Genomic DNA, 27,882 nt, shown 5'->3' with positions numbered 1-27,882 from the left:
CGGGCCAGCCCTGCTGGGCCCTGAACCCTCCTCGGCCACAATGGCTGATGACGGGAACAGGGTCAGGAAACTGGGATGCCGGCTTGCACTGGTATTTTCAAGCTTCTTTATCCTCCTAATCTCAGTGGGGCCCGAAATTCCTGCCCATGAGTTTTCTTAGCCTTGACTACTGTTTTTAGGAATTTGGTCAATTCGTAGTACTTCTATTAATTATTTAATGAAAAAGTTCCTTTAATATGCATCAGCAACTGAAGCACTTCTCATTATTTTATTCATAGAAAATTGCAGTTATGAACATTCTAGAAAATTTTACTGCTGGATTGTTCATCACAGTATCAATAGAGAATAATGAAATCAGGACATGAATTTTCAAGATCATATCATTATGGAGAAAACCTTGTTGACATTGCTGCCTTGGAAAATCACTGATATATCTCTTTTCATTAAAGTGATTATAGATATTATAGAGTTAAAAAGCAATTTTATAAATTTTTTGGATAGCAAAGTGTCATCGGGAGCATTATGGTTAACGTGTGTTAGGCTCTTCACTGAGGCTTAATACAGGAGACCTACTTGCCGCAGGTTTATTGAGACCTACTCCGGTTTATTGCCAGAAGGATTAGTCACTGTACCTATTCAGGGGCATTCCATGAAAATGTTTGAGTGCAAGGGAGGGAAAACATTTTTTTACAAGGAGTAGAATACTGGCGCACATACCTTCCTCTAGGCAATCAGATATTTACGTACTTGGATCAAAAACCTCTCTTGTTCAAATGTACTCTGTACAAAGGAAGAAGTGTTCCTTGTCAGCACTGTTCACGCCTCAAAGATATGTCGAGTTGCCTTTTTCTCATAAACTCGAAGGGGGCAGGGAGAAGCAATTATGTGTAGATAAATCATTCCAACGATTCTTCAGCAACCTTTTATCTTTATTCTGATATCCCAGAGGAAATACTCTGCTAAATAACTATAGCTTTAAACATGCATTGGGAATCTCTAAAGCACATCTTGTGTTACTTACGCAACATCTTCTGTGAGGAGAATCTTAACCCTTACCCCTCCCAGGAAGGTGGGGGATGCAGAGAGGGACAAGGAAGGGGGATTTAAATTCTGAAGAATGGAAAACCCAACCTCAACCCACCGCGAATATGATCTAACTGAGTCAGGTTGGGACCAATGCTAGTAACATGTTCTTATGAGATGGGCTATAATTTTAATACGTTAGTGAGACTGTGTGCCTCAGACTTTAGTAGCCATTTGGATTTAACAGCTGGAAGCCTGTCTTTTCAGGCCGCAGGAAATCCAGCAGCTGAAGGAAACAGATAACTGTTGGATCCAGCATATAAATGTATTTCCAGCACTGCTTGTGAAGCAGCGTGAAAGCAGTGCATCATCACCCCTCACCCAGCACTCCCAAACTAACCTGCTATCATCTGTATCCTTCCCCTTATCTCATGCCGACTCCCCCTCCAACCCCCCCGCCACAACCCCACGATCTGATCCCAATCCACAATCTCTGCCTCTCCTTTAGCTAAATATTGAAGTCTCTGTTTGATTAGATGGAGGAGAATAAGTACTTTAACCCTTTGACAATCAACGTAGCCCAAAACAACACGTTAAAAATGAGTGGGATTTTTCATAACCCAACTGGAAAAGGTTTGAATATGATTCAACAAAGACGGCAGATTAAATAACGCAGTAGAAAAGTGGCTAGCGATTAATCTTTATAATTGACAACTGATACCTTTAGTTCCAGAAGCAAGTTTGCACTTGAAAAGTATGCCAAGATTGTACATTTACCACTGTGAAGTAATTATTTCTGTTGATCCGAAATTTGATTTTTCATGCTGATAACCTTTGCACAAAAGATTGTTGCATAGGATTTGAATAAAGGGTGTAACTGTTTTCTGTTTTAGTAATCTGGATAGATTCAGTTAAGCTGTTTCATTTGAACTGCTTTTATATGGATCTTGACTGTGTGACTGGTGCTGATTTATGACGTGCAGGTATTGCATAGCCAGCTGCAACCCATAGATAAAGTTGCTGGGATTTGCTAAGACCCAGTGTTGTGCAACATAAAGGAGCTTAAATATGCTTAAAATATACAAAGGAGAGGGCTTTATTGAATTCAGCAAAAACAGAAAATGCTGGAAATATGGTAAGGTAATGGTTATGTTCCTGGGGAACATAGCATAGCAGCTGGGGAGTTTAATTTCAGTGAATTAAATAAAACCTGGAATAAAAAGCTAGTACCAGTAGTGGTGACCCTGAAACTACCAGATTGTTGTAAAATCTCATCTGGCTCGCTAATGTCCTTCAGGGAAGGAAATCTGCCGGTCTGGCCAAGATGTGACTGCAGATCCACAGTGATGTGATTGACCCTCTGAAATGGTCTTGTTGGATCAACCCATTACAAAACGCAATAATAAAACTGGATGGATCACCTGGCATTGACCCAGATACTGGACACAATAAAGGCACACACTGCCCAATCAACCCTGCAAAGTCCTCCACACCAATGTCTGGAGTTGTCCTACATATGAGTCAAACAACAGCCTGGCATAGTCCTACTCACAGATTCGTACCTTTTAACCAACATGCCAGACTCCTCCATCACTATCCATGGGTATGTCCTATCCCACTAGCAGAGCAGACCCACCAGAGCTGGCGACACAGTGGTGTACATTCAGGAAGGACTAGTGCTGGGAGTCCTCAGTATTGACACGAACCCCATGAAGTCTCATAGCATCAGGTCAATTAGGGCAAGGAAACCTCCTGCTGATCACCACTACTGCCGTCCCTCAACTGATGAATCAGTACTTCTCCAAGTTGAACACTACGTGGAAGAAGCACTGAGGATAGCAAGGGCACAAAATGTACTCTGGGTGGTAGCTCAGTAGCATCACCATTGGCCGAGTCCTGAAGAATATGGCTGCCGGACTGGGTTTGCGGCAGTTGGTGAGAGAACCAACATGAGGAAAAAACCTACTTGACCATATCCTCACCACTCTACTTGTCTCAGAGGCATTTATACATGATAGTATTGGTGGCAGTGATTATCGCATAGTCCTTGTTGGGAAAAGTCCCATTTTCACACGGAGGACACCTTGAATCATGTGTGGCACTATCCCCATGATAAATGGGATAGATTCAGAACACACCTAGCAGCTCAAAACTGGGCATCCGTGAGGCGATGTGGGCCATCAGCAACAGCAGAACTGTATTTCACCACAATCTGTAAACTCATGACCCATCATATCCCTCACTCTACCATTACCACCAAGCCAGGGGACCAACCCGAGTACAATGAGGAGTGTAGGAGAGCACCACCAGGTGTACCGAGAAATGAGGGGCCAACCTGGTGAAGGTACAACACAGGACATGCATGCTAAACAGGAGAGGCAGCATGCTATATAGACAGAAAAAATTGATCCCACAATCAACTGATCAAATCAACGCTCTGCAGTCTTGCCACATCCAGTCATGAATAGCTGTAGACAATTCAACAATTATCAGGAGAAGGAGGCTCCATAAAGATCCCCATCCTCAATGAGGTGAAGCCCAATATTTGAGTGCCAAAGACAAGGTCAACGCGTTTGCAACCAACTTCATCCAGAAGTGCATAGTGGATGATCCATCTTGACCTCCTCCTGAGGTCCACATTATCACAGAAGCCAGTCTTCAGCCAATTCGATTCACTCCACATGACATCAAGAAACGACTGAGCACATTCCATATAGCAAAGGATATATGCCCCGACAACAACCCGGCTGTAGCGCTGAAGACCTGTGCGCCAGAACTAGCTGTTCGCCAAGCTGTTTCAGTTCAGCTACAACAATGACATCTGCCAGATAAAGTGGAAAATTATCCAGGTTTGTCCTGTTCATAAAAAGCAAGACAAATCCAATTTGGTCATATCCCACTGCGTCAGTCTGCTCTCAATCATCAGCAAAGTGGTGGAAGGGGTCAAAGACAGTTCAATTGTGCGGTACTTACTCACCAATAAACTGCTCGTCACTGCTCAGTTTGGGTTCTGCCAGGAGTACTCTGCTGCAGGCCTTAGTCCAAATATAGATAAAAGAGCTGACTTCCAGAGGTGAGGTGAGAGTGACTGCCTTTGACATCAAAGCATTAGACCGAGTGTGGTATCGAGGATGTCTAGCAAAATTGAAGTCAGTGGGAATCGGAGAGAAAACTCTCCACTGACTAGAGTCATACCTAGCACAAAGGAAAATGGTTTTGGTAGTTGGAGGCCGAATATCTCAGCCCTAGGTCATCACTGCAGAAGTTTATCATGACAGTATACTGGAACCAACCATCTTCAGCTGCTTCATCAATGACCTTCCCTCTATCATAAGGTCAGCAGTGGGGATGTCCGCTGATGATTGCCCAGTATTCAGTTCCATTCACAACTCCTCAGATAATGACAAAAGCAAAATGCTGCAGATGCTAGAAAAGTGAAATAAAAACAGAAAATGCTGGAAATGCTCAGCAGATCTGGCAGCATTGTATAGAGAGAAGCAGGGCAAGATTTTACTGGGGCCCCGGAGGAGGGATAGGAGGTTAGGGAGCCGCGTTGGGAGGGCTGCCCGACGCAGCCCCACCGCCGGGCCAATTCCCCAGCTGTAGGAACAGCAATGACCCAGCAGCCCACTGACTGGAAGCGGGTGGCCAATTTAAATAATTAAAAGGCCAATTAATGGCCATTTTGCCAGCAGTGGAGTGACCCCGCAACTGCATGAGGAAGCCGCCAGCTGCGTGGAGGCGACCTTCCCAGGGTGGTGGTGGGGACGTTGGGCCATCGCATCCAGAGGTTCCATGGCCTAAGGCGGGGGTCCCTGGTGGCAATGGCTTCCCTTGAGGACCTGACACCATGCTAGAGGGGTTTCCCCTCCGATTGCTGGGGCCTACCTGGCCCCAACACAGGAACAAATTTTTTACCTCACCAGCAAGGGCTCCTAAAATTGGAGGTGCCCTCGCGTTCTCCTTACAGCCTCTGTGGTGCTGCTGAGGCGGAAGAGCTGCCAATCCTTAATTGGATGGCAGTCTCAGTGGCAGCCTCTTAATTGGCTGCAGCTGGGAAGATTTCCAGCATGGTTTTGCTGGCCAACCGCACGGACTTGGGACCCACATCTGATACCAACTTCGGGTCTCACCCCGTACCAAGAAAATCCTGGCCACAGAGACAGCATTTCAGGTCCATGAGTTTTCATCAGAACTGGGAAAAGATAGAGATGTAATAGGTCTTAAGTAAGTGAAAGTGCGACTGTGGGAAAAAGAACAAAAGGGAAGGTCTGTGATGAGGTGGATAGCAAGAGTGGTTAAATGACGAAAGAGTTCATCATGCAAGGACAAAGGGTTACAAGTAAAGAAACAAAAGATGTGTCGAGAGTAGGTGTGAATGGCAGGCTCTGGCCTCTCTGTCCTCAGCCTCTTGCACGTCAGTGATGCTCAACATAAGCGCAAGGAACAGCACTCATTGAGTCATAGTGTGATTTCAGCACAGAAGGAGGCCATTCAGCCCATTGTGTCCATGCCCGCTCACTATAGAACAACCTAGTCAGTCCCATTCTCCCGCTCTATCACCGTTGCCCTGCAAGTTTATTTCCCTCAAGGGTCCATCCAGTTTCCTTAAAATCATTGATCATTCCACTTCCACCACCCTTGTAGGCAGCAAGTTCCAGGTCATTATCACTCGCTGCTTAAAAAAAGTTCTTCCTCATGTTCCCCTTGCATCTCTTGCCTAAAATCTTAAATCTGTGTCCCTAGACCTTGTCCCGTCAGCTAAAGGGAATAGTCTTTCTTTGTCTACATTATCTAAACTTGCCATAATCTTGTACATCTCTATCAAATCTCCCGTCAATCTCCTTTACTCCAAGGAGAACAAATCCAGCTCCTTCATCTAACCTTTCAGCTAAAGTCCCTCATCCCTGGAACCATTCTGATAAATTTCCTCTGCACCCTCTCTAGGACCCTCACACCCTTCCTAAAGTGTGATGAGCAGAATGGGATGCAATACTCTAGTTGGGGCCTAACCAGAGCTTTATAAAGGTTCAGCATAACTTCCCTGCTTTTGTACTCAATACCTCTATTTACGAAGCTCAAGATCCCATATGCTTTTCTAACCACACTCTCAATATGTCCTGCCACCTTCAAGATCTATGCACATGAACCCACCCACCATCCACCGCGCCCCCCCCCCGCCCCCCTCCCCCCCACCCCAGGCCAGGTCCCTCTGTCCCTGTACATTCTTTAAAACTGTGCCATTAAGTATATATTGCCTCTTCCTATCCCTTTGGCCCAGATGCAACACCTCACGCTTCTCTGTATTAAATTCCATCTGTCACTTGTCTGCCCATTCTGCTAGCCTATCTATGGCCTGTTGCAGTTGATATGTTTCATCTTCACTGCTTGCCACACCTCCGAGCTTAGTTTAATTTGCAAATTTTGAAATTTTACTCTGTGTTCTAATTTCCAAGTCATTTATATATCTCAAAAAAGCAGTGGTCCTCGCATCAAACCTTGTGGAACACCACTGTCTACCATCCTCCAGTATGAAAAACACCCATTTACTACAACTCACTGTTTTCTGTCTTTAAGCCATTTTTAAAAATCAAAGCTGACTCAGATTCTCCTATTCCATAAGCCTCAATTTTTTTAGCCAGCCTTTTATATGGCACTTTGTCAAAAACTTTCTTAAAATCCAAATAGACAACATCCACCACATTCCCTTCATCAACCTTCTCAGTTATATCATCAAAAAATTTAATTAGATGAGTTAAGCGTGATCTGCCTTTTACAAATCTGTGCTGGCTATCCTGAATTAACTCATCTCTCTCCAAATTTTGGTTGATTTTTTCCCCCCTGATTATTGTTTCTAAAACCTGACCCACCACTGATGCTAAATTGACTGGCCTGCAGTTACTAGGAATGTCCTTAAACCCCTTACTTGAATAAAGGTTTCACATTTGCTACCTTCCAATCCTTTGGCACTTCCCTGTATCGAGGGAAGATTGGGAGATTATGGCAACCCCTTCCGCTATGTCTACCTCCACTTCCTTTAGCAACCTAGGATGCAAGCTATCTAGACCTGGCAACCTATCCACTCTAATCATAGCCCAGCCTTTCCAGTAAATCCTGCCTATCAATTTTCACCCCATCCATTACCTCTACCAGCTCCACTCCTACCAATACTTTGTCAGCATCCTCTTCCTTAGTAAACACTGATACAAAATACTCATGAAGTATTTTAGCCTTGCTGTGCTCCTCTAAGAATATATCACTCTCTTTGTCTCTAATAGGACCAATTCCGCATCTTACTACCCGCTTACTATTTACCTCCCAGTAGAAGATTTTTGGGTTCCCTTTTATGTTGACTGCTATTCTATTCTCGTATTCTTTCTTTGCCATTTTATTTTCCTCTTCATTTCCCCTCTCAACCTATTGTATTTGGTCTGGTTCTTGCTTGAAGAATTCACCTGACATGCATCATACACCCTCTTTTTTGTTTCATCATATTCTCTATCTTCCTCGTTATCCACGGAACCATGGCTTTGGTTCCCCTACCTTTCGCCCTTGTTGGAATGTACCTGGCCTGTATCTAAAAAATCTCCTCCTTAAAGATTACCTATTATTCCATTACAGTTTTTCCTGTCCATCTTTGGTTCCATTTTATTCTGGCTAGATCCCCTCTAATCCTATTGAAATTAGCCCTCTTCCAATTTAGAAGTTCTACTTCAGATTGTTCCTTGCTCTTCTCCATTACTAATGTAACCTTATGATACGATGATCATTCTTACTCCAGTGTTTCCCCCACAGGCACTTGGCTCACCTCATTCCCTAGCACTGGATCCAGCAATACCTCCTTCCTAGTTGGATCAAGAACATACTGGTCAAGGAAGTTCTCCTGAACAGAATTAAGAAATACTTCCTGCTCCTTTCCCTTTATTCCAACATTATCCCAATCAATATCTGGGTAACTAAAGTCCCCCAATATCACCATTCTATAGTTCTTGCACATCTCTGTGATTTCCCTGCAGATTTGCTCCTCTCATTCTCTCTCTCTCTCTATCTCTCTCTCTATGTTTCCCACCCCACTCTCTCTCTCTTCCTCTTTCTCTCCCTCCCTCACTCTCCCTACTTTACTCTCTCTTCCTGCCTTGCTCTCTCTCTCCCCCTCGTTCTCTCTCTCTCCCTCCCTCGCTCTCTCTCTCTCTCCCCCTCTCTCTCTCTTACCTTTTTGGAGGCCTATAGAATACCCCCAGCAACTTGATTGTACCTTTCTTACTTCTCAACTCTAACTAAATGGATTCTGTCCTTGCCACCTCAGGGACATCCTTTTCTTCCAACACTACAATGGCTTCCCTAATCAATACTTCCACCCCACCTCTCTTTTCACCATCCCTATCTTTTCTGAGCACTTTGTATCTTTGAATATGAAGTGCCCAGTGTGCACCATATTTAAGCCATGTTTCCGTTATTGCCACTACATCATATTCCCCCATGGCTATTTGAACTTGTAGCTCACCAACCTTGCTCACCACACTTTCTGTGTTTACATACATGCATTGCAAACCTGTCTTTGTATTCCTCATAGTCCTTCTTAGTCTGCTCCTATCTAATATGGTACTACTTCCTTCTCTAGTACCATACAACACGCTCACTTTATGCACTTCATTCCTCTTTACTGCTTCTGTATGCTGGTGCCCATCCCCTGCCAATCTAGTTTAAACCCACCCCATCATCTTTCGCTTGAAACTTACAGCTTCAACATTGAGTTCAACAATTTCAGATCATAACCTCTGTCTCCATTTTGTTCCCTTTGCTGATTTGAGTTTTTCATTTTTCTCCTTTTTCTTGCTTTTGAACAGCAGCTGGTCATGATTCTGCTATTCACAGCTCCTCTAGATACATATTTTGTTTCTTTACTTGTCCCATTACCACTGTCTTTGGCCTTGCACCTTCAGTCCTTTTGTTATTCAATCACTGCTGTTTTCCACCCAACACAGACCTTCTCTTTTGCTCTTTTTCCCACCATTCCCGCTTTCATTTGCTTAAATTCGCTAACTTTTCCCAGTTATCCTCAGATAACGAAGCAGCCATGCCTGCATCCAGTAAGACCATTCAGGCTTGGGCTGATGAGTGGCAAGTAAGATACATGCCACACAAGTGCCAGACAATGACCATGTCCAAAAAGAGAGAATCTATCCATCTCCCCTTGACATTCAACGGCATTACTTTCGCTGAACCCCCACCATCAACATCCTGGGGTTACCATTGACCAAAAACTTAACTAAAACAGCCACATAAATAATGTGGCTACAAGAGCAGGTCAGAGGCTGGGTATTCTGCGACAAGTGACTCATATTCTGACTCGCCAAAGCCTTTCCACCATGTACAAGGTGCACATCAGGAGTGTGATGGAATACTTTCCACTTTCCTGGATGAGTGCAGCTCCAACAACACTCAAGAAGCTCGGCACCATCCAGGGCAAAGCAGCCTGATTGATTGACACCCCATCCACCACCTTCAACATTCAGTCCTCCACCACCATGGCTGCAGTGTGTACTATCTACAAGATGCACTGCAGCAACCTGCCAAGCCTCCTTCAACAGCACCTTCCAAACCCGTCCTGTATTGCCTAGAAGGACAAGGGCAGCACCTGCATGAGAACACCACCACCTCCAGGTTCCCCTCCAAGCCACACACCATCCTGACTTGGAAATGTATTGTCGTTCCTTCATTGCTGCTGGGTCAAAATCCTGGAACTCCCTACCTATCAGCACTGTGGGAGTACCTACACCACATGGACTGCAGTGGTCCAGGAAGGCGCTCACCAGCACCTTCTGAAGGGCAATCAGGGATAGACAATAAATGCTGACCTTGCCAGCGATGCCCACAACCCATGAACAAATAAAAAAGAACACTCTACTTACCTTAAGTCAATGTCACTTAATTCAAACTATCTGATAATCCAAATAATTTAGGACCTAGTTCCCACTTTGTTATGTTATTTGCAGTGCTTAACTAAATTTTTTGGATAATTTCTTTAGTGCAAATAACAACTGTTATTTTGTAGGCTGAACAAAGCAGATCAGCTAGCATCAATAGAGGAAAAGTAGGTTCATGTTTTGGGTAGAATCCTTCCTGCATTCCCTGTTTGTTTCAGATTTTCAGCCTTTGCATTTTTGTTGCTGGTCAACAGCAATAGATTGATGTCAGATGAAAGAGAGGATGCTTGTATGATTGAAGCTTTCGCACAAGACTTACAATTTCTCCTCACAGCAAAGAGACAATATCCATAAGGAGACCAAATCGCGTATGAACTAAAAATTGTACCCTTATTCATACTGTGATAGGGTTAGCACATCATCAGATTAACCCTCACCCTCTGGCTGTGGTATATAATGTACCAAACATCATATAGGGATGCCCACCTGTCCTGTCCCTTTCAAAAAGCAGGAAATAACATGCCATTGGACAAAAGTACACACGCTAATGCAAATAGACTTATTCATACAAAAAGGCAGTGTGGCACAGCAAGTTACAGAGAATACATTACTTAGAAAAACAAGAGCTCTGTATTTCTTACAGGGACTGGTAATCAGCAGGGCTTTGGGGATGGAACAATCTTGTTTTTATAGGCCCGCTTGATATTAGGTATTATGTAGGCACAGCTAAAAACACAAGAGAAATCTCCAGCCTTAGAGATAAAAAACATTGAAAGTCGGAGCTGTTGATAATCCTTGAATATATTTTTTATCCTACTAAGGAAGAGATATTACTATCATGTCCAGGCCTCTTACACCTCCCAATTTTTTAACCTTGCATAATTTGACTAGTAGTTAGAACAAGCCCTGAGAAAGCCCCAAGTCCTAGCCACTTAAAGTAACAAATAATCTAGCCTGCAGCTTGCAGAAAACCAGCTTCTGGTCTCTATTTTGAAATTTGCAAAAGATGACATTCATTTTTAATTCTAGCTATTCTATATAGAATTATATAGAAATTACAACACAGAAACAGGCCATTCGGCCCAACTGCTCTGTGCTAATGTTTATGTTCCACACACCTCCTCTACGCTACTTCATCTAACCCTATCGACATATCCCTTCTATTCCTTTCTGTCTTATGTTCTTTTCTAGCTTTACCTTAAAGACATCTCTTTTTTTCCTATTCTTTCATGGGATGCGGGCATCGTTGACAAGGCCAGCATTTGTTGCCCATCTCTAATTGCCCTTGATAACTGAGTGGCTTGCTAGGCCATTTCAGAGGAAGTTAAGAGACAACTATTTTGCTGTGGATCTGGAGTAACATGTAGGCCAGACCAGGTAAGGACAGCAGATTTCCTTCCCTAAAGGACATTAGTGAACCGGATGGGTTTTTATGACGATTGATGATAGTTTCATGACATCATTACCGAGACTAGCTTTTAATTCTAGATTTTAAAAAATTAATTATTTGAATTCATTATTTGCCTCAACTACTCATGTAAAAGCAAGTTCCACATTCTAACTGTTCTCGGGGTAAAGAAGTTTCTTCTGAATTCCCTGTTGGATTTAGTTTTTTTTAGTTTTTTAGTTTTAGAGATACAGCACTGAAACAGGCCCTTCGGCCCACCGAGTCTGTGCCGACCATCAACCACCCATTTATACTAACCCTACACTAATTCCATATTCCTACCACACCCCACCTGTCCCTATATTTCCCTACCACCTACCTATACTAGGGGCAATTTATAATGGCCAATTAACCTATCAACCAGCAAGTCTTTGGCATGTGGGAGGAAACCGGAGCACCCAGAGGAAACCCACGCAAACACAGGGAGAACTTGCAAACTCCACACAGGCAGTACCCAGAATTGAACCCGGGTCGCTGGAGCTGTGAGGCTGCGGTGCTAACCACTGCGCCACTGTGCCGCCCATAAATTAGTGATTATCTTATATTTATGGCCCCTAGTACTGGACTATCCCACAAGTGGAAACATATTCTCCACATCTACCCTATCAACCCCCTTCACAATTTTAAAGACCTCTATCAGATCACACCTCAGCCTTCTCTGTTCTAGAGAAAAGAGGCTCATCCTATTCAGTCTTTCCTGATAGTTACAATCTCTCAGTTCTTGTAGATCTTTTTCGTACTTTCTCCAGTACCTCTATATCCTTTTTGTAATGTGTTGACTAGAACTGTGTATAGTACTTGAAGATAGCAATTTCCATCTTTGTCGCAGGCAGTAGTAGACTAGCTTTCCTGAAAGGGCCTAGGATTCTTTGGGATTTTCACAGTAAAAGTGGGGTGCTGAAAATACAACACCATGGAATCATTTGTGGGCTGTCAGGAAAATCTCCTGATTTTCCATATGGCCAGTCCACCAGTGGCCACAGGATAAAAACTCTGCTTTTAGCAGAAATCTTAACAAATTTCTGTGATCTTGCAGTACAGTGGTTTCTTAATTGGTAATATTTATGATGGAGATCATTAATATTTATGTTTGTTTATTGATTCATTCTTCTATATTTTCTGATTCTAAAATGGTTGAGAAGCAGTTGGCCTCTATATTTTACTATATACAATAGCACATTTAGTTGAACATTCTAACTGATGCAATTTACAGCAATTAAGATTTATAGCTGTATTGCATTTTTACCTGCAGACACTATACTGTGCGATACCATATATGGCAGTCATTTATCTACTCGCATCGGTTGATTTCTTCTGTCTCGGAGCAGTGCTACTTACTTAAATATTTAACAGGAAAATGTGGTCTCTTTATGCCAATGAGTGGAAAAACATCAAATGCTGCTAACCTCCATGGTTTTGTGTTGCTCTTTTCCTGCTCCTTTATTGCATGATTGCTGAGAATTAAAAGTTCTCAGGAATGGCCACTGAACTTGTTACAGAATTTTTGGTTACTATTTTAAAATAAGTTGTAGACATGACTGCCAACGTTAAACATTCTTTTTCAGGCTACCTTAGCAAGGAATGAATCGTAAAGAGATTCTAAAATAAGAACAGAAATTTGTATAGTAGATCTATCAACATCTAAAAAGAGGAGGAAAAAGGTCAATCTTATAGTTAGTGACCCCAGCCCAGACATCCCACTCCTGCTTGGCATGGAATTTGGTTGGAGGAACAGCAAAACAAAGTAAGTTGTGACAGAACCCAAGTCCATTCACCAATCAACAACAAAACCTGACTGATAGGTGAGGTTGTTCTTCTGCATGCCCCTCCCCAATTTCCCAACCGTAGTATTGGGGGTGTTTTGGGCCATGACAGAATCAAATGGCAATCATTCCCTAATTCTGGGTCTTACAGCTTTGAACATCTTTATTCCAATCCACTGCTCAACAATCCTGTAGCTCTCCCTCTCAGAAGGCTGCTGCTCCCAAGATTTCAACTGGTTGACAATGTGGGGCACCCTGTTGAACTGCTGTGCTGACAGGCACCCACCCCAGTATGGTAATGAACTCACTCTCCCCACTGGAGTTAGAGTCTGTCACAGTGCAAGTTCCACATCACTACTTTTCTGGCACACAATGGCACCAGCAGAATTTCTCCCCATCCACGTTATTAATCTGATGATGGGTTTCTAACTGAAACATTAGGCAATGTTTTTTTCTCACGTGCTGACAGATCTGCTATGTATTTCCTGAATTGACCAAATTTATTTTCAATTTTTCAGCTTTTGTAGATTTTCCTATTGAAGACTTTTGGACTTTTCAATGGCAGTTTTATTGTACCCTACACATTTTAATCCTGCCTAAGATACATTGATTGCAGTATTCCACTCGATAGTCGAAAAACAAATATACGCATTGGGAAAGCTGCAAGAGACAGTCCTTCAGGTTAGATAAATCTTTAATGTAATAGTAAAATTAGAAATGCTCCATCAGCAAACTGTTTACTGTTCTGTTTAAAAGTGAAGGAAAGCAGCAGAGACTGATAACTTGTAATAGGTTTATTCTAAAAGTAATTGGCAGGGGATTTAAATCTATCAAGATTTACAGTTCACAGTATCTGTGGTGTGGAGAGGCTGTAAAGATTTGAGTCCTTTGTAGTGGGTTGAACTTCATTCCTGATTATTGGATCACAAATAATTGCCACAATGTTTTCCTTTCTACTGGATTAGCAGTGAGTAGAAAATCTATACTTCCAAAAATACTGTATCTGCAGTTTCAGTTGAACTATCAACTGATTAATGGGGTATTGCTAATGGCCAAGGCCACCCCCTCGACCTTGCCATCTCATGTGTCCTCTCTATTCCAATCATCTCTAATCACAGATAAGGCCGTCTCTGATCAATTCCGTGTATCCCTCACAATCGCATCCCCTTCTGCATCCATCCCTGGAAAAACAGTGCCCCTAGACACTTAAAATGGCACTTGCAAATTTCCTTCTTTCTCGCCTTTGGCCTTCCAATTGTGACAATACTTCTGCAGCTATTGATCTACTCAATCACACCCTCATCTCTGCCTTTGATGCCCTTGTCCCCAGAAAAACCCTTGCTCTCTTCCACCTTGGTCATTCACCCTGTGTAATGTGTTCTTTATGTTGTCTTATGCAACTTAAATGAGATGCATGGATGCCAATTCATTGAAGATCTCTAACAGATTTATTACAGCTAAACTATTACATGCAGTACAGAGCAAACTATTGATAGACCCTTCATCTGCAGCGTGACTCTGGCTTCAAATCACATGACTACATCCTGGTACTTAGCTCATTAGCATACTGGGTTCATAAAGGGACATCACTGTTCAGGCAATCTTGCAACATTCCCTTTCTTTCCAAAGATAAGTCTCATATGCTACAAGTAAAAACACATAAAATTAGATAATATCGAAATTAGCTGTACGGGATAGATATTACAAAACTTACAGGAATAAGGATAGGGATTGTGAAATTTACAAGTGCAGAGTCTTAAAAGTCCATATATCGTTTCAGTGGTTTGACCACTCTTGCTTGCTGAATTTGCATCTCATCTGTTGCTGTTTTTTCTGAAGTTTCTCCCTCTCTCCATTCAATTTCTGTTGCTCTGCCTTCATCCTGCTCGTATACTTTTGCTTTTCTCAAGATGACCACTTTTGAGACCTTGTCATTCTTGGAAAGTTTCGAAGAGCAAACAGACAATGCTTCAACTCATTCATCTCTGCCTGTTCAGAACAAACTATTTATAGACCCTTCATCTGCAGCGTGACTCTGGCTTCGGGTCACATGACTACATCCTGGTACTTAACTCATTAGCATACTGGGTTCATAAAGGGACATCACTGTTAAGGCAATCTTACAATATTCCCTTTCTTTCCAAAGATAAGTCTCATATGCTCCTTGGGGAGTATGGAGCAAAAGTAACAAACCAACTTCATATTGAGAATGAAACCCCTTCTGTGGATAATCACTTCAGAGTGCTTCAAGTGTTCAAAGGTGCTGTGGATCCATAATGATAGTGTGTCCTTCGGCTCTCCTCATCCTCCGCATCTGAAAGCTCGGGGATCAAGATTGAGAAGTTGTTGGGGAAAGAGTACTTGGCCTCTTGGAGGTATCTGTCCGTTCTGGCTCATTTTGGTGCTGGCAGTTCTCTAGAGAGCAACAGTGAAGGCGTGGCATAGTAGTGCTGTTGCTGGATTTCATGTATCGGCTTGCATTTACGCAGGACTCTGGAGCTCTCCTTGCTGCTGTTGCCCTATGGCTGTGCCTGTCTTCTGTTTGCTTGTAGGTCCGGTGGAACTTCTTCATTCTTTTGGTGTGGTGTCTCTGAGACGGGGCTGATACTCTCAAAACCAGAACCACTGAGATCCTGGAGGGAGTGTGACTCAATGTGGATACCCTTGGTCTATTCTGCTGTAATGGGTACCTTGGTGACTTTGTGGATGTTGAGGTCTTACACGCTGGTAATCCTGCCACCGCTGGTACGCTCGTGTCTACCTGGTAAAATATTTGCGGTTTCCATGCCGACTTGCCATAGCTGCATTGTATTGTCAGTGAGCCACTGCAAGGGATGGGTGACCCATTGTATGTAGATAACTTTGCAGTTGTCAGTTGAGTCATTGATTTCCAACGACTCCAGTGCATATCTTTCAGGATTTAGTCTGGTAGGATATTTGCACTAGCTCTGGTGTCAATTGTAACCCTGAGTGTGTGTTTGCCAACTTTCTTTGGGCACGCGATTGTTAATGGTAGCAAAATCTTCCAGTTGTTTGACTTCATCAACACAATGTGTCAGGTTCACAATGTGAAGAACCTGCTCATCTTCTGGCTGAGAATTGCTTCGCTCTGAGTCTTGTCTCAGGTCTGTTTCGCTGTGGACTTCAGCTTAGTTCTTGTGTTTTCACCACAGCTGCTGCCACCATGTAATGGGTTCTTTATGTTGTCTGATGCAATGTAAATGAGATGAGTGGAGTCCAATTTGTTGACAATCTCTAACAGGTTTATTAAAGCTAAACTATTACAGTACAGAGCAAACTATTTACAGAACCTTCATCTGGGTGTTACAGTTGCAGCATGACTCTGGCTTTGAGTCACATGACTACATCCTGGTACTTAGCTCTTTAGCATACTGAGTTCTTAAAGGGACATCACCCTTAAGGAAATCATACAACACCCTGTACTGCTGCTTTTGCACTCCATTAAGTGAAAGAGGCACAGATTTGAACATAGAGGTGCTCAAGATAATGAGGAGTTTTGATGGAGTTATTAAGAAGAAACTATTCCTACTGTTGGATGTGTGAGTAAGCTGAGGACACAGATTTGAGGTAATTGCCGAAAGAACCAGACAGGAAATGAGATGAGTTTTTTATTTATGCAGTGAGTTGTTTTGAACTGGAACACACTGCCTGAAATGGTGATGGGAAGAATTAAAGCCTACCTCTTAAACCAAACTTTTGGTCACTTACCCTAATATCTCCTTTATATGGCTTGCTGTCAAATTTTCTTTGCTGAAGATCCTGTGAAGCGTTACATTGAAGAAGCTATTTAAATACTTTTTTTTATTCATTCCTGGGATGTGAACATTGCTGGCAAGGCCAGCATTTATTGCCCATCCTTAGTTGCCCTTCAGAAGGTGCTGGTGAGCTGACTTCTTGAACTGCTGCAGTGCCTGTAGTATAGGTACACCCACAGTGCTGTTAGGAAGAGAGTTCCATGATTTTGACCCAGCAATGATGAAGAAACAGCAATATATGTCCAAGTCAGGATGGTGTGTGACTTGGAGGGATATTGCAGGTGTTGGGGTTCCCATGTAACTGCTGCCCTTGTCCTTCTAGCATTGTTGTTATATTCTTGAAGAAAAGTACATTGTAGAGCTGTGGGGAAAGAGCAGAAGAGTGAGGCTAATTAGTTTTTTTTATTCTTTCATGAGATGTGAGCATCACTGGCAAGGCCAGCATTTGTTGCCCATCCCTAATTGCACTTGAAGCTCACTGGCAAGATAGGCCGAATGGCCTCCTTCCCTGCTATATAATTCTATGAGGCATGTACTCAGCTGCCTTTCTCACATCTCTTCCTTTCCCTTGCCCACCAAGCCAAGGTTCCCTCCTGTCTTAGCCTTGAGCCCACGTCTTTCTGTTGATTTTCTCCAATCTCCACTTAAGTCCTCTCCAAGCTCTTCTAGTCCATCAGACCCACCTCCTGACTCTCTTTACCCTAGTCCCACGAAACTACTAACCACTCAACTTGTATTCATGCCCTTCAAGCTAGCTGATATCATAAACAGTTCCTTCTACTCAGGTACTGTCTTTTTCCATTTCAGATCTGACATCATCACTTTCCTCTTTAAAAAAAATCTCACCTTGTTCCCCCCTTGCAAACTACCACCTCATCTGCAACCCCCCTTTCCTCTCCAAAGCCCTTCAGCATGTTGTTGTTTCCCAAATCCTTTCCCGCAATTCCATGTTTCAGCCTTTCCAATCAGGTTTCTGCACCTGCAGTGGCACTGAAGCAGCCCTAATCAAAGTCATAAATGACATCCACTATGACTGTGACCATGGGGCACTACCCGTTCTCGTCATTCTTGACCTAGCAGCAGCCTTTGACACAGTTGGCCACATCATCCTGCTCACTGCTTGACCTCTGTTTTCCAGCTGAGTGGAACTGCCCTTGCCTGGCTCCAGTCTTACCTATGCAGTCGTAGCAAGAGAATCTCCTGCAACAGCTTCTCTTCTCACCTCCACACAGTTACTGCTGGAGTCTGTCAAGGATCTATCCTTGGCCGTCTCCTATTTCTCAGTTACATATTGCCCCTCAGCAACATAAAAATCAATTCCCACACCTTCGATTCCATCCCCCAACCTGCTCACTCTTAGTCTGAGCTAGACTATTCATAACCTGGGCATCCTATTTGACCCTGCATCAAGCTTCTGACCGCAGATCAACTCCATCATAAAGATCACCTACTTCCACTTCCATAACATCACCTGTCTCTGCCCTTTCCTTTGCCCATCTGCTGCTGACACCCTCATTGTTACCACTATTACCTCCAGAACCAAGCATTCTAATGCTCTCCCTGACGGCCTATCTGTGCACTATCCATGAACTCGAACTTATTGAAAACAATGCTGCCTGTATCCTAATTCACACCATGTTCCGTTCACCCATCACCCTTCTGTTTGCTGAGCTACTTTGGCTCTTGGTCTGGCAACGCTTCAATTTAAAAATTTTCATCCTTGTTTTCAAATCCTTCCATGCCCTCACACACCCCGGTATCTGTAACCTCCTTCAGCCTTCAACTCTTCGAGATATCTATTCTTCTCCAGTTCTTGAACATCCCCAATATTTGGCACTCCATGATTGGTGGCCATGCCATTAGCTCTAGACTTACCTCCCTAACCTCTGCAGCTGTCTCTCCTCTTTTCAAGACACTCCTTTAAAAGCTTTCTGTTTGGCCAAGCTCCTCATCTGCTCTAGTATCTACTTCATTGGCTCAGTGTTAGTTTTTGTCTGATCATGCTCCTCTGGGAAGTTTTCCTACGTGAAAGGTGCTATATAAATATGAATTGTTGTATCGGACCTTTCTTGTTTCATCAACTTGGCTCTTAAATCTGCATTATTTTGCATTAATTTTCTAATCGTCCATGTGATGTAATGGTGGAATTCGGCACGTATCCACAACTTGTACAAGAAGAAGCTGCAAAACACAGTCTCAGATGAAATCTTACCATTAAATCAACAGTTAAGCAGCTTCTTAATCTAGATCAGAAGATTGCTGCTGAGTTTACCATACTCCCATGGCTAAATATTCTCTCTTCCTGACCAAGTGCCCTTGTGCGATGGAGAGGGTGAGAAAATAGGTGGGAAATCTGTCCTGGGGCCGGAATTTTACCCCCGCCCCAGGCCAATCAAACCCTTAAGTAACAAATTAACTGGCACTTAAGGGCCTTCTCCCACCGCCGCTAGTATTTTACCCTTTTAAAAGCTATCTCTTTGGCCAAGCTTTTCATCTGCTCTAGTATCTATGACATTGGCTCGGTGTCAATTTTTGTCTGATTACATTCCTGTGAAGGGTCTTGGGAAGTTTTCCTACTTGAAAGGTACTATATAAATATGAATTGTTGTATCAGACCTTTCTTGTTTCATCAAATTGGCTCTTAAATCTGCATTATTTTGCATTAATTTTCTAATCATCCATGTGATGTTCTGCCTTCTTGTGGGTTGGGGGTGTCCCTCCTGATCGGGCTCCCTGTGCCCCATGGAGGACCGCCCCCGAAGCCCCAACCACCCCATCGCACAACACCTCCCCTACCCAACCAACCCCCCTTGCATCGCTAGGGCCCTGCCAATTGTCCCCGGTGAGGCCTCAAAAACTTACCATCTTACGGGGGCTGTCATCCGTTCTTGCTGCCGTTGGCTGGCTGTCGTCCCAGCAGTGGTCACCGCTCCTGGTGGACTGCTGGGACGTCCTGCCTCAAGTAGATTGAACTCTCACCCAAGGCCTATTAAGGGCCTGGGGAGCAAAAAATCCCGGCGTGGCTCCCCAGGCCTGGCAGAGGTGGGCTCGCCTCGACTTTTCGGCCGGTGGGCTGGGCCTCCTGCCCATTGTAAAATTCTGGCCTCGTAACTGATCATAAGTAATTGTCTTAAGTGTGATTCATTTAACATCCCTTCCAGCAAAGTAGTGTCATTTAGCACTTCTCTTTGGTGGCTGTCTGAGACAGGAAATTCACTTTTTGAATCATGAATTGACCTTGTGTTCTATTTCTGGAATATTACATATAATGAGGTATAAACAGGTTTGTAAAAAAAAATCATTATATCTCAGAGCATTCTCTGAGATATTCATGCAGTTTTACCAATGAGAGCTCACTCACAGGATAGTGAGGATTTCACAATGGAAGTCTGTTTTCTTTTCCATCCCTCAGTAGTCTATGGTCAATGAGGACAATTATTGCACACATATGCCCCCATGACATAGGTTAGCTAACACTGCAGAGAGTCCTAATTGCAGCAGGGACTTTCTTAATTGATGTGCTTCAATTCCACAGTAAGCAGTGTTTTACATTACAAATTGTCATTCTTTCTGCTGAGCTACATTTAGTGTTTTTTGCTGTACAGTCACATGATAGGGTTGAAGATAATGGATGTTTCTGATTATATCAAAGTGTGATTGATAAACGTGAAAAATTCAACTGCTGGTTTTATCACCGCCAGGCCAAAATTATAACGGTTCAGGTTCTTAATGTCTCCTGAACCTACGTCAAGTTTTGTTTACTGAAAATTCCCAACTCCCAAAATTTTAATATTACATGAAATACTCTACCATCAGAGTCCAAATGTATAGATGAATTGTGATTGCAGGCCATTGTCATAGTTGTCTATCTTGTTTATTTGGCAGTAGTAGAAGTGTTTTAATCTTTTTCTTTACAGATGTTTCAAGGAGGCCAATAGAAAAGGATTACTTCCCTTCTTCATATTTTCACAATTGGTTTTTCAGGGCTTTCTTTCTGATTTTGGATTGCAGTGCCACCTATATTAGTACCAAGATATTAACCCTGAAATTGTACAGGAAACTGATTTAGTACATGCCAACTTGCACTCTGTTTTACCTAGTATTAAAAAGTTGCCAATTTAGTTTCCATAGCAGTGTCTTCATCCTGACCTAGAGAAAGGCAATAAGCTTTCAGGAACATCCAGCCATAGTAAATTGTCATAAAGATCTTTACAAGTTCTAATTGGGATCAACCACACAGGTTGTTTTCATCAATAACCAAATTAAAAGCTGTTAGTCAAATTATGTACGTGGGTAGCAGTTTTCTAAATGGCTGTTATCTCATTCTGTTGTAATGCTTAATGAAATTAGTTGATTTGTTGTGCAGCTTTATACCAGATCAGTGAACACAAATATAATTTTGAAGAGCAAGCACAGTTGCCTTCCATGAGTCAGTAGACTGTGTTTGCAGTGGTATTATAAATAAAATCCACAAAACCACTGATCAGTTCCTTGGGGAAATTACTAAGACGAGTGAAAGGATATCTTTGATAAGTGCAGGATAATAATAAACCACATCATCTATTCAAACAGTAGACACTAGTAAAAGAATTATGTATTTTTCATTCTGTGATGACAACAGCAAAATAACAATGGACTAATAGCAGAAAAATGAATATTTTGTAACCCAAATGACACAGAAGGGATTGGACTAAAATGAAATTGCTTGGTGTCCCTTTACAAAAATCTCCAGCAATGAACCACATGTGTCTAAAAAAAAGTGTTATCAATGCTTTGCATTAGTCTTTTGAGTAATAAGTTCCTGTTACAGTGTTCAGAATGTGGGCATACTGTCTATGAAGAAGGACTGATCCTGTATAAAGTTTTTGAAACCAAGTTGAAGGCAGGAGGGTGAAGTTTCTGAACTTCTGTCTCACTTTGATTTGGCTGCTGCCCTCCATGGTGTGAGACTGGAAAATCATGGAATGTTGTTTTCCATCAGGCATAGTGGACCTCAGGTGTACTGCACCTGTTGGATGCCCATAGAAAAAAATCAACTCCTAATTGTTTAGAGAATACACAGAACAGTGTCTCTATTTACATTAACTGATTGTGGGTTAAAATATGTTCAGAAGGATTAAAGGACCTGTAGGACACTGCACCAGAGTTTCACTCCAGTGTGGATTCAGTATCTGATTGCCTTCTCCAAGAAGAACAACCAGATCTGTTTCACAACAGAATCTGTTGTACTATTTGCCTAATATACAGGAGCAGAGCAAGAAAGAAAAACATTACTGTCTCCCTGATGGCATAGTGGGGAAGGAACCACCATGTGCAGGTCTTGGTCATACAGCTTTCATTCTGTGTCTGTGATGTTAACTGATCTCTCTTGGGGCAATTGGAACTTAATGTTCTTGGTTCAGGAAAGAGGAAATCCCATTAGTTTCCTGCTCCTAATTACTACCCACTGATTCCTTCTGGAAAGTGTGCAATGTTCTTGTTAAATATGGATAGCGTAGCACTACGTTGGCATGCTATCCTCACTCAGTCTTCCAATGATCCTGGCTGATGCCTGAGGTATGGCTGCCTGAGTGAGTTCCGGAAGAGCTGCCTATGCCTAGGGAATCATATCCTAGGAAGAGAAAATGGCTGCTAAATGAAAGGGGAGAAAAGTGAAATATTTTTAAATAACTTAATCTTAATCAAGGTTTAGTTTAGTTTAGTTTAGAGATACAGTACTGAAACAGGCCCTTTGGCCCACCAAGTCTGTGCTGACCATCAACCACCCATTTATACTAATCCTACACTAATTCCAGATTCCTACCACATCCCCATCTGTCCCTATATTTCCCTACCACCGACCTATACTAGGGGCAATTGCTAATGGCCAATTTACCTATCAACCTGCAAGTCTTTGGCATGTGGGAGGAAACCGGAGCACCCGGAGGAAACCCACGCAAACACAGGGAGAACTTGCAAACTCCACACAGGCAGTACCCAGAATTGAACCCGGGTCGCTGGAGCTGTGAGGCTGCAGTGCTAGCCACTGTGCCACTCCTTACAATGTGTGATTCCATGGTATTGGTTACCCTCTGGCACTTTGCTCATGCTGTGAGTGTCAGTAAGCTATATGACAGTGGGCAGCATGGCAGGCATCAGACCTAAGCCCAACCGTAGCCACCTCCTCTTTCAACTTCCAGCAGGAACCAATACATAGCCACCGGTTGTTTCTTCTTCTTCCTCCATCCAAGAATACTGAGGTGAATTGTATTACCCTACCTACCACCACTGTGACTGAGATCATCTAGCTCAGCTCAGATCAGCAATTCTTCCTGTTATGTATGCAATGGCTAACCTTAACCTGCTTAGCCATCAGGGACTGCTCATTTTAGTTCTGTTCTGACAGTTGCATGTGTGTTTAGGAAATGTTAAAATGAAACTGGTAACAAATTGTAATTAGTCTTGCCATTGGTTGTAATCTACCATTTATAAGCTATATTTTTTGTTTTGCAGCTGATACTTTCTACAATGAGCCATCCATCAAGTATTTCTTGTGTTTTGATGCTGTTTGGGAGTTTGATGGTGCAGCTAAGCAATGGAGATTGTGGGCATGCAAAGAAGTATGCAGATCTGGATTTGAATGTGCAATACAACTTTTCCAGCTTCAATGCAGAAACGCTGATACAGAACTTAGTCCTCCATAATCAGCATATATATGTGGGAGCAATAAATAAGATCTACGTTGTGAATAATAACCTAGAAAAGCTCTCTGAATTCAAAACTGGCCCTGTATTGGAATCCCCAAAATGTTCACCATGTGACAACTGTGAGGATAAGGAAAACAGCTCTGAAACTGTGTGGAAAAACAACACAAACATGGTCTTACTTATAGAAACTTTTTATGGAGATCAGCTCATTAACTGTGGCAGCACAAGGAATGGTGTTTGTTTTCTCCATAATCTCCAGCAAGATGATCCTGCCAATATTTCAAACAGTGTTCAGTGTATGTATTCACTTCATAACAACAAACCCAACAATTGCCCAGATTGCATTGCTAGCCCTCTAGGTACAAAAGTGTTGATGACAAAGCAGGATGGCTTTCTGAAGTTGTATACAGGAGCAACACTGAGTTCTGCTCCTCTGACATTCCAATTCCATTCAATATCTATAAAGAGGTTAAAGGAATCTGAAGATGGTTTTCAGTTCCTTACTAAACAATCGTATATGGATGTTATTCCACAATACAGGGATGCCTATCCTATTAAGTATCTTTATGCTTTTGAAAGTGGGGCCTATGTTTACTTTTTAACTGTGCAACATGAATCTTTGGCCTCGCAAGCATCTCACACCAAAATTATTCGATTAAGCACATCTGATCCTCACTTAAACTCTTATATAGAAATGCCACTGGAATGTATTGTCAGTGAAAAATGGAAGAAGAGGTCCTCAGGTATAGAAGTCTTCAATATCTTGCAGGCAGCATATGCAACTAAACCAGGTGCAGATTTTGCTAATCAATTAGGAATTTCCACGGACGAAGATGTGCTTTTTGCAATATTTGCACAAAGTGAACCAGAGTCTTCTAAACCTGCCAAGAGATCAGCTGTCTGTGCATTTTCTGTAAAATTCATCAATCAATTCTTTGAAATTTTCCTTGACACTTGTTGCAAACGAGGTCTCTCAAAAGGTCTTCACCACTTTTACGCCGCTGCTGATAGATACTGCATCAATAAGGTAAGTTGGTTAAACTGATATTTAAATGATTATATTACAGTTAAACTCTAGTTATGAAGCACAATAAGGCATGTTTTCATGCTGTTTATTATCAAGAAGTCATCAAATTTTAAATGCTAATAAAAGGTCCTGTACCACTGACTTTCATGATTTTAGTGCATTGCTGGTTTGGCCTCTTTCCTGTTTGTTGCTTTTTCAATGCATTTCACCAGATGGATTTCAGGAGTAGAATTGATCACAGCAACAAATTAGTTAACTTTTTTCTCTAATAATGAATGAGAATAAGAAAGATTGTACTTGTATCAATTTCCTATCTCTTCTATTTTAACAGCATTTTTAACTGATCTATTTTAAACTGATTAACACCTCCATTAGGATGATAGAGAAATGTTGGCCAGGGATAAAACACAATAGGAAGAGAAAATCTCAGTTCCTTGCCAAGAATCATTTTGCCTGTATAAAAAATATGGGAGCATAGGAATGTACAAGACCACAAAAGACCAGTCCCAGTGTCTAGGAAATATTGTATTTCATAATACCCTTTATACCCTTCTATTAACTTTTGCCAAGAATTTTCCAATTATTTTCAGCAAAAAAAAATCAAGTTCCCCCACTACCCCAACTGCCTCCCTAGACAATCTATTCCATGTTTCAGCACCCTCTGTTAAAATCTAAACTCCCTTTTTACACTCCCCTCTTATAAGTTTGAGGCTATGTCTTTTTATTGCAAAGCTTATGACTATGTTGAAAACATTGACATTTATCTTATCTATTCAGCTTAGTGTCTTGAATACTTAAATAAGATCAACCCTTAGCATTCTCCTGTGTAAAAATTCCTACCTTCTATAGCTTCACCTTGTAACCCAGGGCCTAATCCCAGTTATTAATTTAGTTGCCCCTTGCTGTATCTTGTCCAATGCCCATGATGTCTTTCGCATAATAATGTAGTCATAATTGTAGACAGCACACTAAGTGGGGTCAGAGCACTACTCTGTACAAATTCAGAATTTCTTCTTGATATTTGTGCTCTATTCTCTCAGCTATATAGCCTTATGATCATATTTGCTCCCTTTACGGCTGGTGCACAGAGAGTGCTGATGACGTCAATTATCTATCCACCAATAACCCCAAAATCCCTCTCCTGTGTTGTGTCCTGTATCATAATACAATTTAGCATGTATTGTCATTTTCTTATTATCCTTTACAAATCTCATGACTGTATTTGTCCACATTAATTGGGTGTCAGTGGCTTAGTGGTAGCTCACTTGCCTCTGAGTCACAAGGCCATGTATTCAAGTACTACTCCAGAGATTTGAGCATATAATCCAGGAAGACACTTCAATGCAGTGCTGAGGGAGTGCTGCACAGTTGGAGATACCATCTTTCAGATAAAATGTTAAACTGAGGGCCCGTCTGCCCTCTCAGGTGGATGTAAAAGATCTAATCACACTATTCAAAGAGGAGCTGGGGAGTTCTGGCCAATATTTAACTTGCAAACATCACTTTAAAAAAACAAAGTGACTCTTGACAACACAGCGGTTCGCTGACGTCATTAGAGCGCTCCAAGCTGCACACATGTGCAAATGGTCTCCTGCACTGAGATGCTGCACATGGGCAGCCTACGTCTTGCCTTGCCAGGACTAACTGGCACATGCGCGGAAAGTGCTCTCCCACTGTCGGCTTCTCACTCCAGGCTGCTGTCTGCCTGCTTCCCCCCACCCCCCCGGCCGCTCACTCCCCATTTTGCTTCACCCGTCACTCTGCTCTGCGCCGCTCGCTCCCCGCTTCCCCACCCCCCCCCCCCCCCCCCCCACTCCCCTCTCTGGCCGCTCGCTCCCTGCTTCCCCCCACCCCATCCCGCTACCCCCTTACAACCCCCTTTCACTCCAGACGTTAGTTGTAGGCTGCAGGCCGTGCCGCTTCCCTCCTCTCAGCCACTTGCTCCAACGTTTGATGGATCCCCATCACGCCGCCCAAAGAACCAAGGCGGGCCACGAGGAGTGAGTGGTTGAGAGGAGGGAAGCATCACGGCCTAGAGCTAGTGTCTGGAGGGATGGGGGTGGGGAAGCAGGGAGCGAGCGACCGGAGAGCGAGATGGCACTGAAACCTCACTGAATTATGGAGGGTGTGCAGCACTGTCAGAGGTGCTGTCCTTCAAATGAGACTTTAAACAGCACAACGTTCTCTGAGTATGGAACATGTCCATTGTGTGCTGCCATAGGTTGAAGTTTTTCTGAGATAAATTGAGCAGCGCCGTCTTTAATCCTGGCAGCTGCCTGAACATCACAGACAGTGACGTTTCAGTGGAACAGGCTGCATTTGCGCATGTGCTAGTCCAGCGCCACCTAGTGGTTGTGTTGTCAGCAAACACAACCTTTAAAAAAAAATCTGGTCATTATTTTTTGTAGGAGTTTGCTGTGTGCAGATTGGCTGCTGCATTTCCCTACATTACACCAGTGACTACACTTCAGAATTATCTCTGGTTGTAAAGTGCTTTGGGACATCTTGAGGTCATGAAAAGTGCTATATAAGTGCAACTCCTTCCCTTAATTGACACCTGGTACTCACCAGCTCAGCTCCCCAATCTAACCAGGCCCCTTTGCATTTGATCAGCATGTTCCTGATTGTATTCAGTCCTGCCCATTGTGGTGTCATCTGTAAACTTGGAGAGTTTTGCTTTTATCTACACATGAAATCACTTCTGTACATTTATAAAGAGCAGCAGCCTCAGCATCGATCCCTGAGGCATCTGACTAGTTACTGAACCTCCTTCTATGTCTTCATCTCCACGTACAATTACTGTTTGCTTTCTCTGCTTCAGTTATTATTGATCCAACATTTCAGCAGAACTCCACCAATACCTTGCGTTGCAGAGTTGTGGACCAATCTCCTACGTGACACTATATCGGAAGTTTTACTAAAATATCAATAAACACAATCCAATAGTGATACCGATGGTTTGCAGAACAACACTACAACATTTTGCAGAAATTCTTAAAAGAGAGGGTGATCTAAGTATACTTGTAACCTAGTTTGGCATCCGTAGATATACTTGGGTGACAGTGGATTGAAAAGTTTGGCAAGAATTTTTCTAAACCTATGTAAAGCAAACTGTCAATTTATACTCTAATTGCTGAGCATTTTGCGCCAGCTTTTCTCTTGGTATTCTACTTCAAAATATTGCCCAGACATTTACTGAAAATTTGCCTTGTGGGCACATGCATATTTTGAAA

The 27,882-nt window shown here is 42.6% G+C and overlaps 1 protein-coding gene across 8 annotated transcripts in view; it reads left to right on the top strand.

The window, feature by feature from the left end:
* Positions 1–27,882, top strand: part of met (MET proto-oncogene, receptor tyrosine kinase) — a 134,576-nt gene that overhangs the window by 15,320 nt on the left and 91,374 nt on the right. For 4 of the 8 annotated variants that reach the window (XM_068050537.1, XM_068050540.1, XM_068050538.1 and 1 more), the window contains one exon: positions 23,429–24,649. The exons of 1 other annotated variant lie outside the window; for it this stretch is intronic. In XM_068050537.1, coding sequence (XP_067906638.1) covers positions 23,444–24,649 — 1,206 coding nt within the window. In that variant the 5' untranslated portion in view covers positions 23,429–23,443. Of the gene's footprint in view, positions 1–13,123; positions 13,142–13,678; positions 13,842–23,428; positions 24,650–27,882 lie in introns of those variants that run through there. 3 more of the 8 variants (XM_068050534.1, XM_068050535.1, XM_068050536.1) reach the window with 2 other exon arrangements.

This window comes from Heterodontus francisci, chromosome 18 (assembly GCF_036365525.1).
Source record: "Heterodontus francisci isolate sHetFra1 chromosome 18, sHetFra1.hap1, whole genome shotgun sequence".
Taxonomy (NCBI): Eukaryota; Metazoa; Chordata; class Chondrichthyes; order Heterodontiformes; family Heterodontidae; genus Heterodontus; species Heterodontus francisci.
The sequence above is the reverse complement of the archived record's forward strand: the minus strand, read 5'-3'. Positions and strand labels throughout refer to the sequence as shown.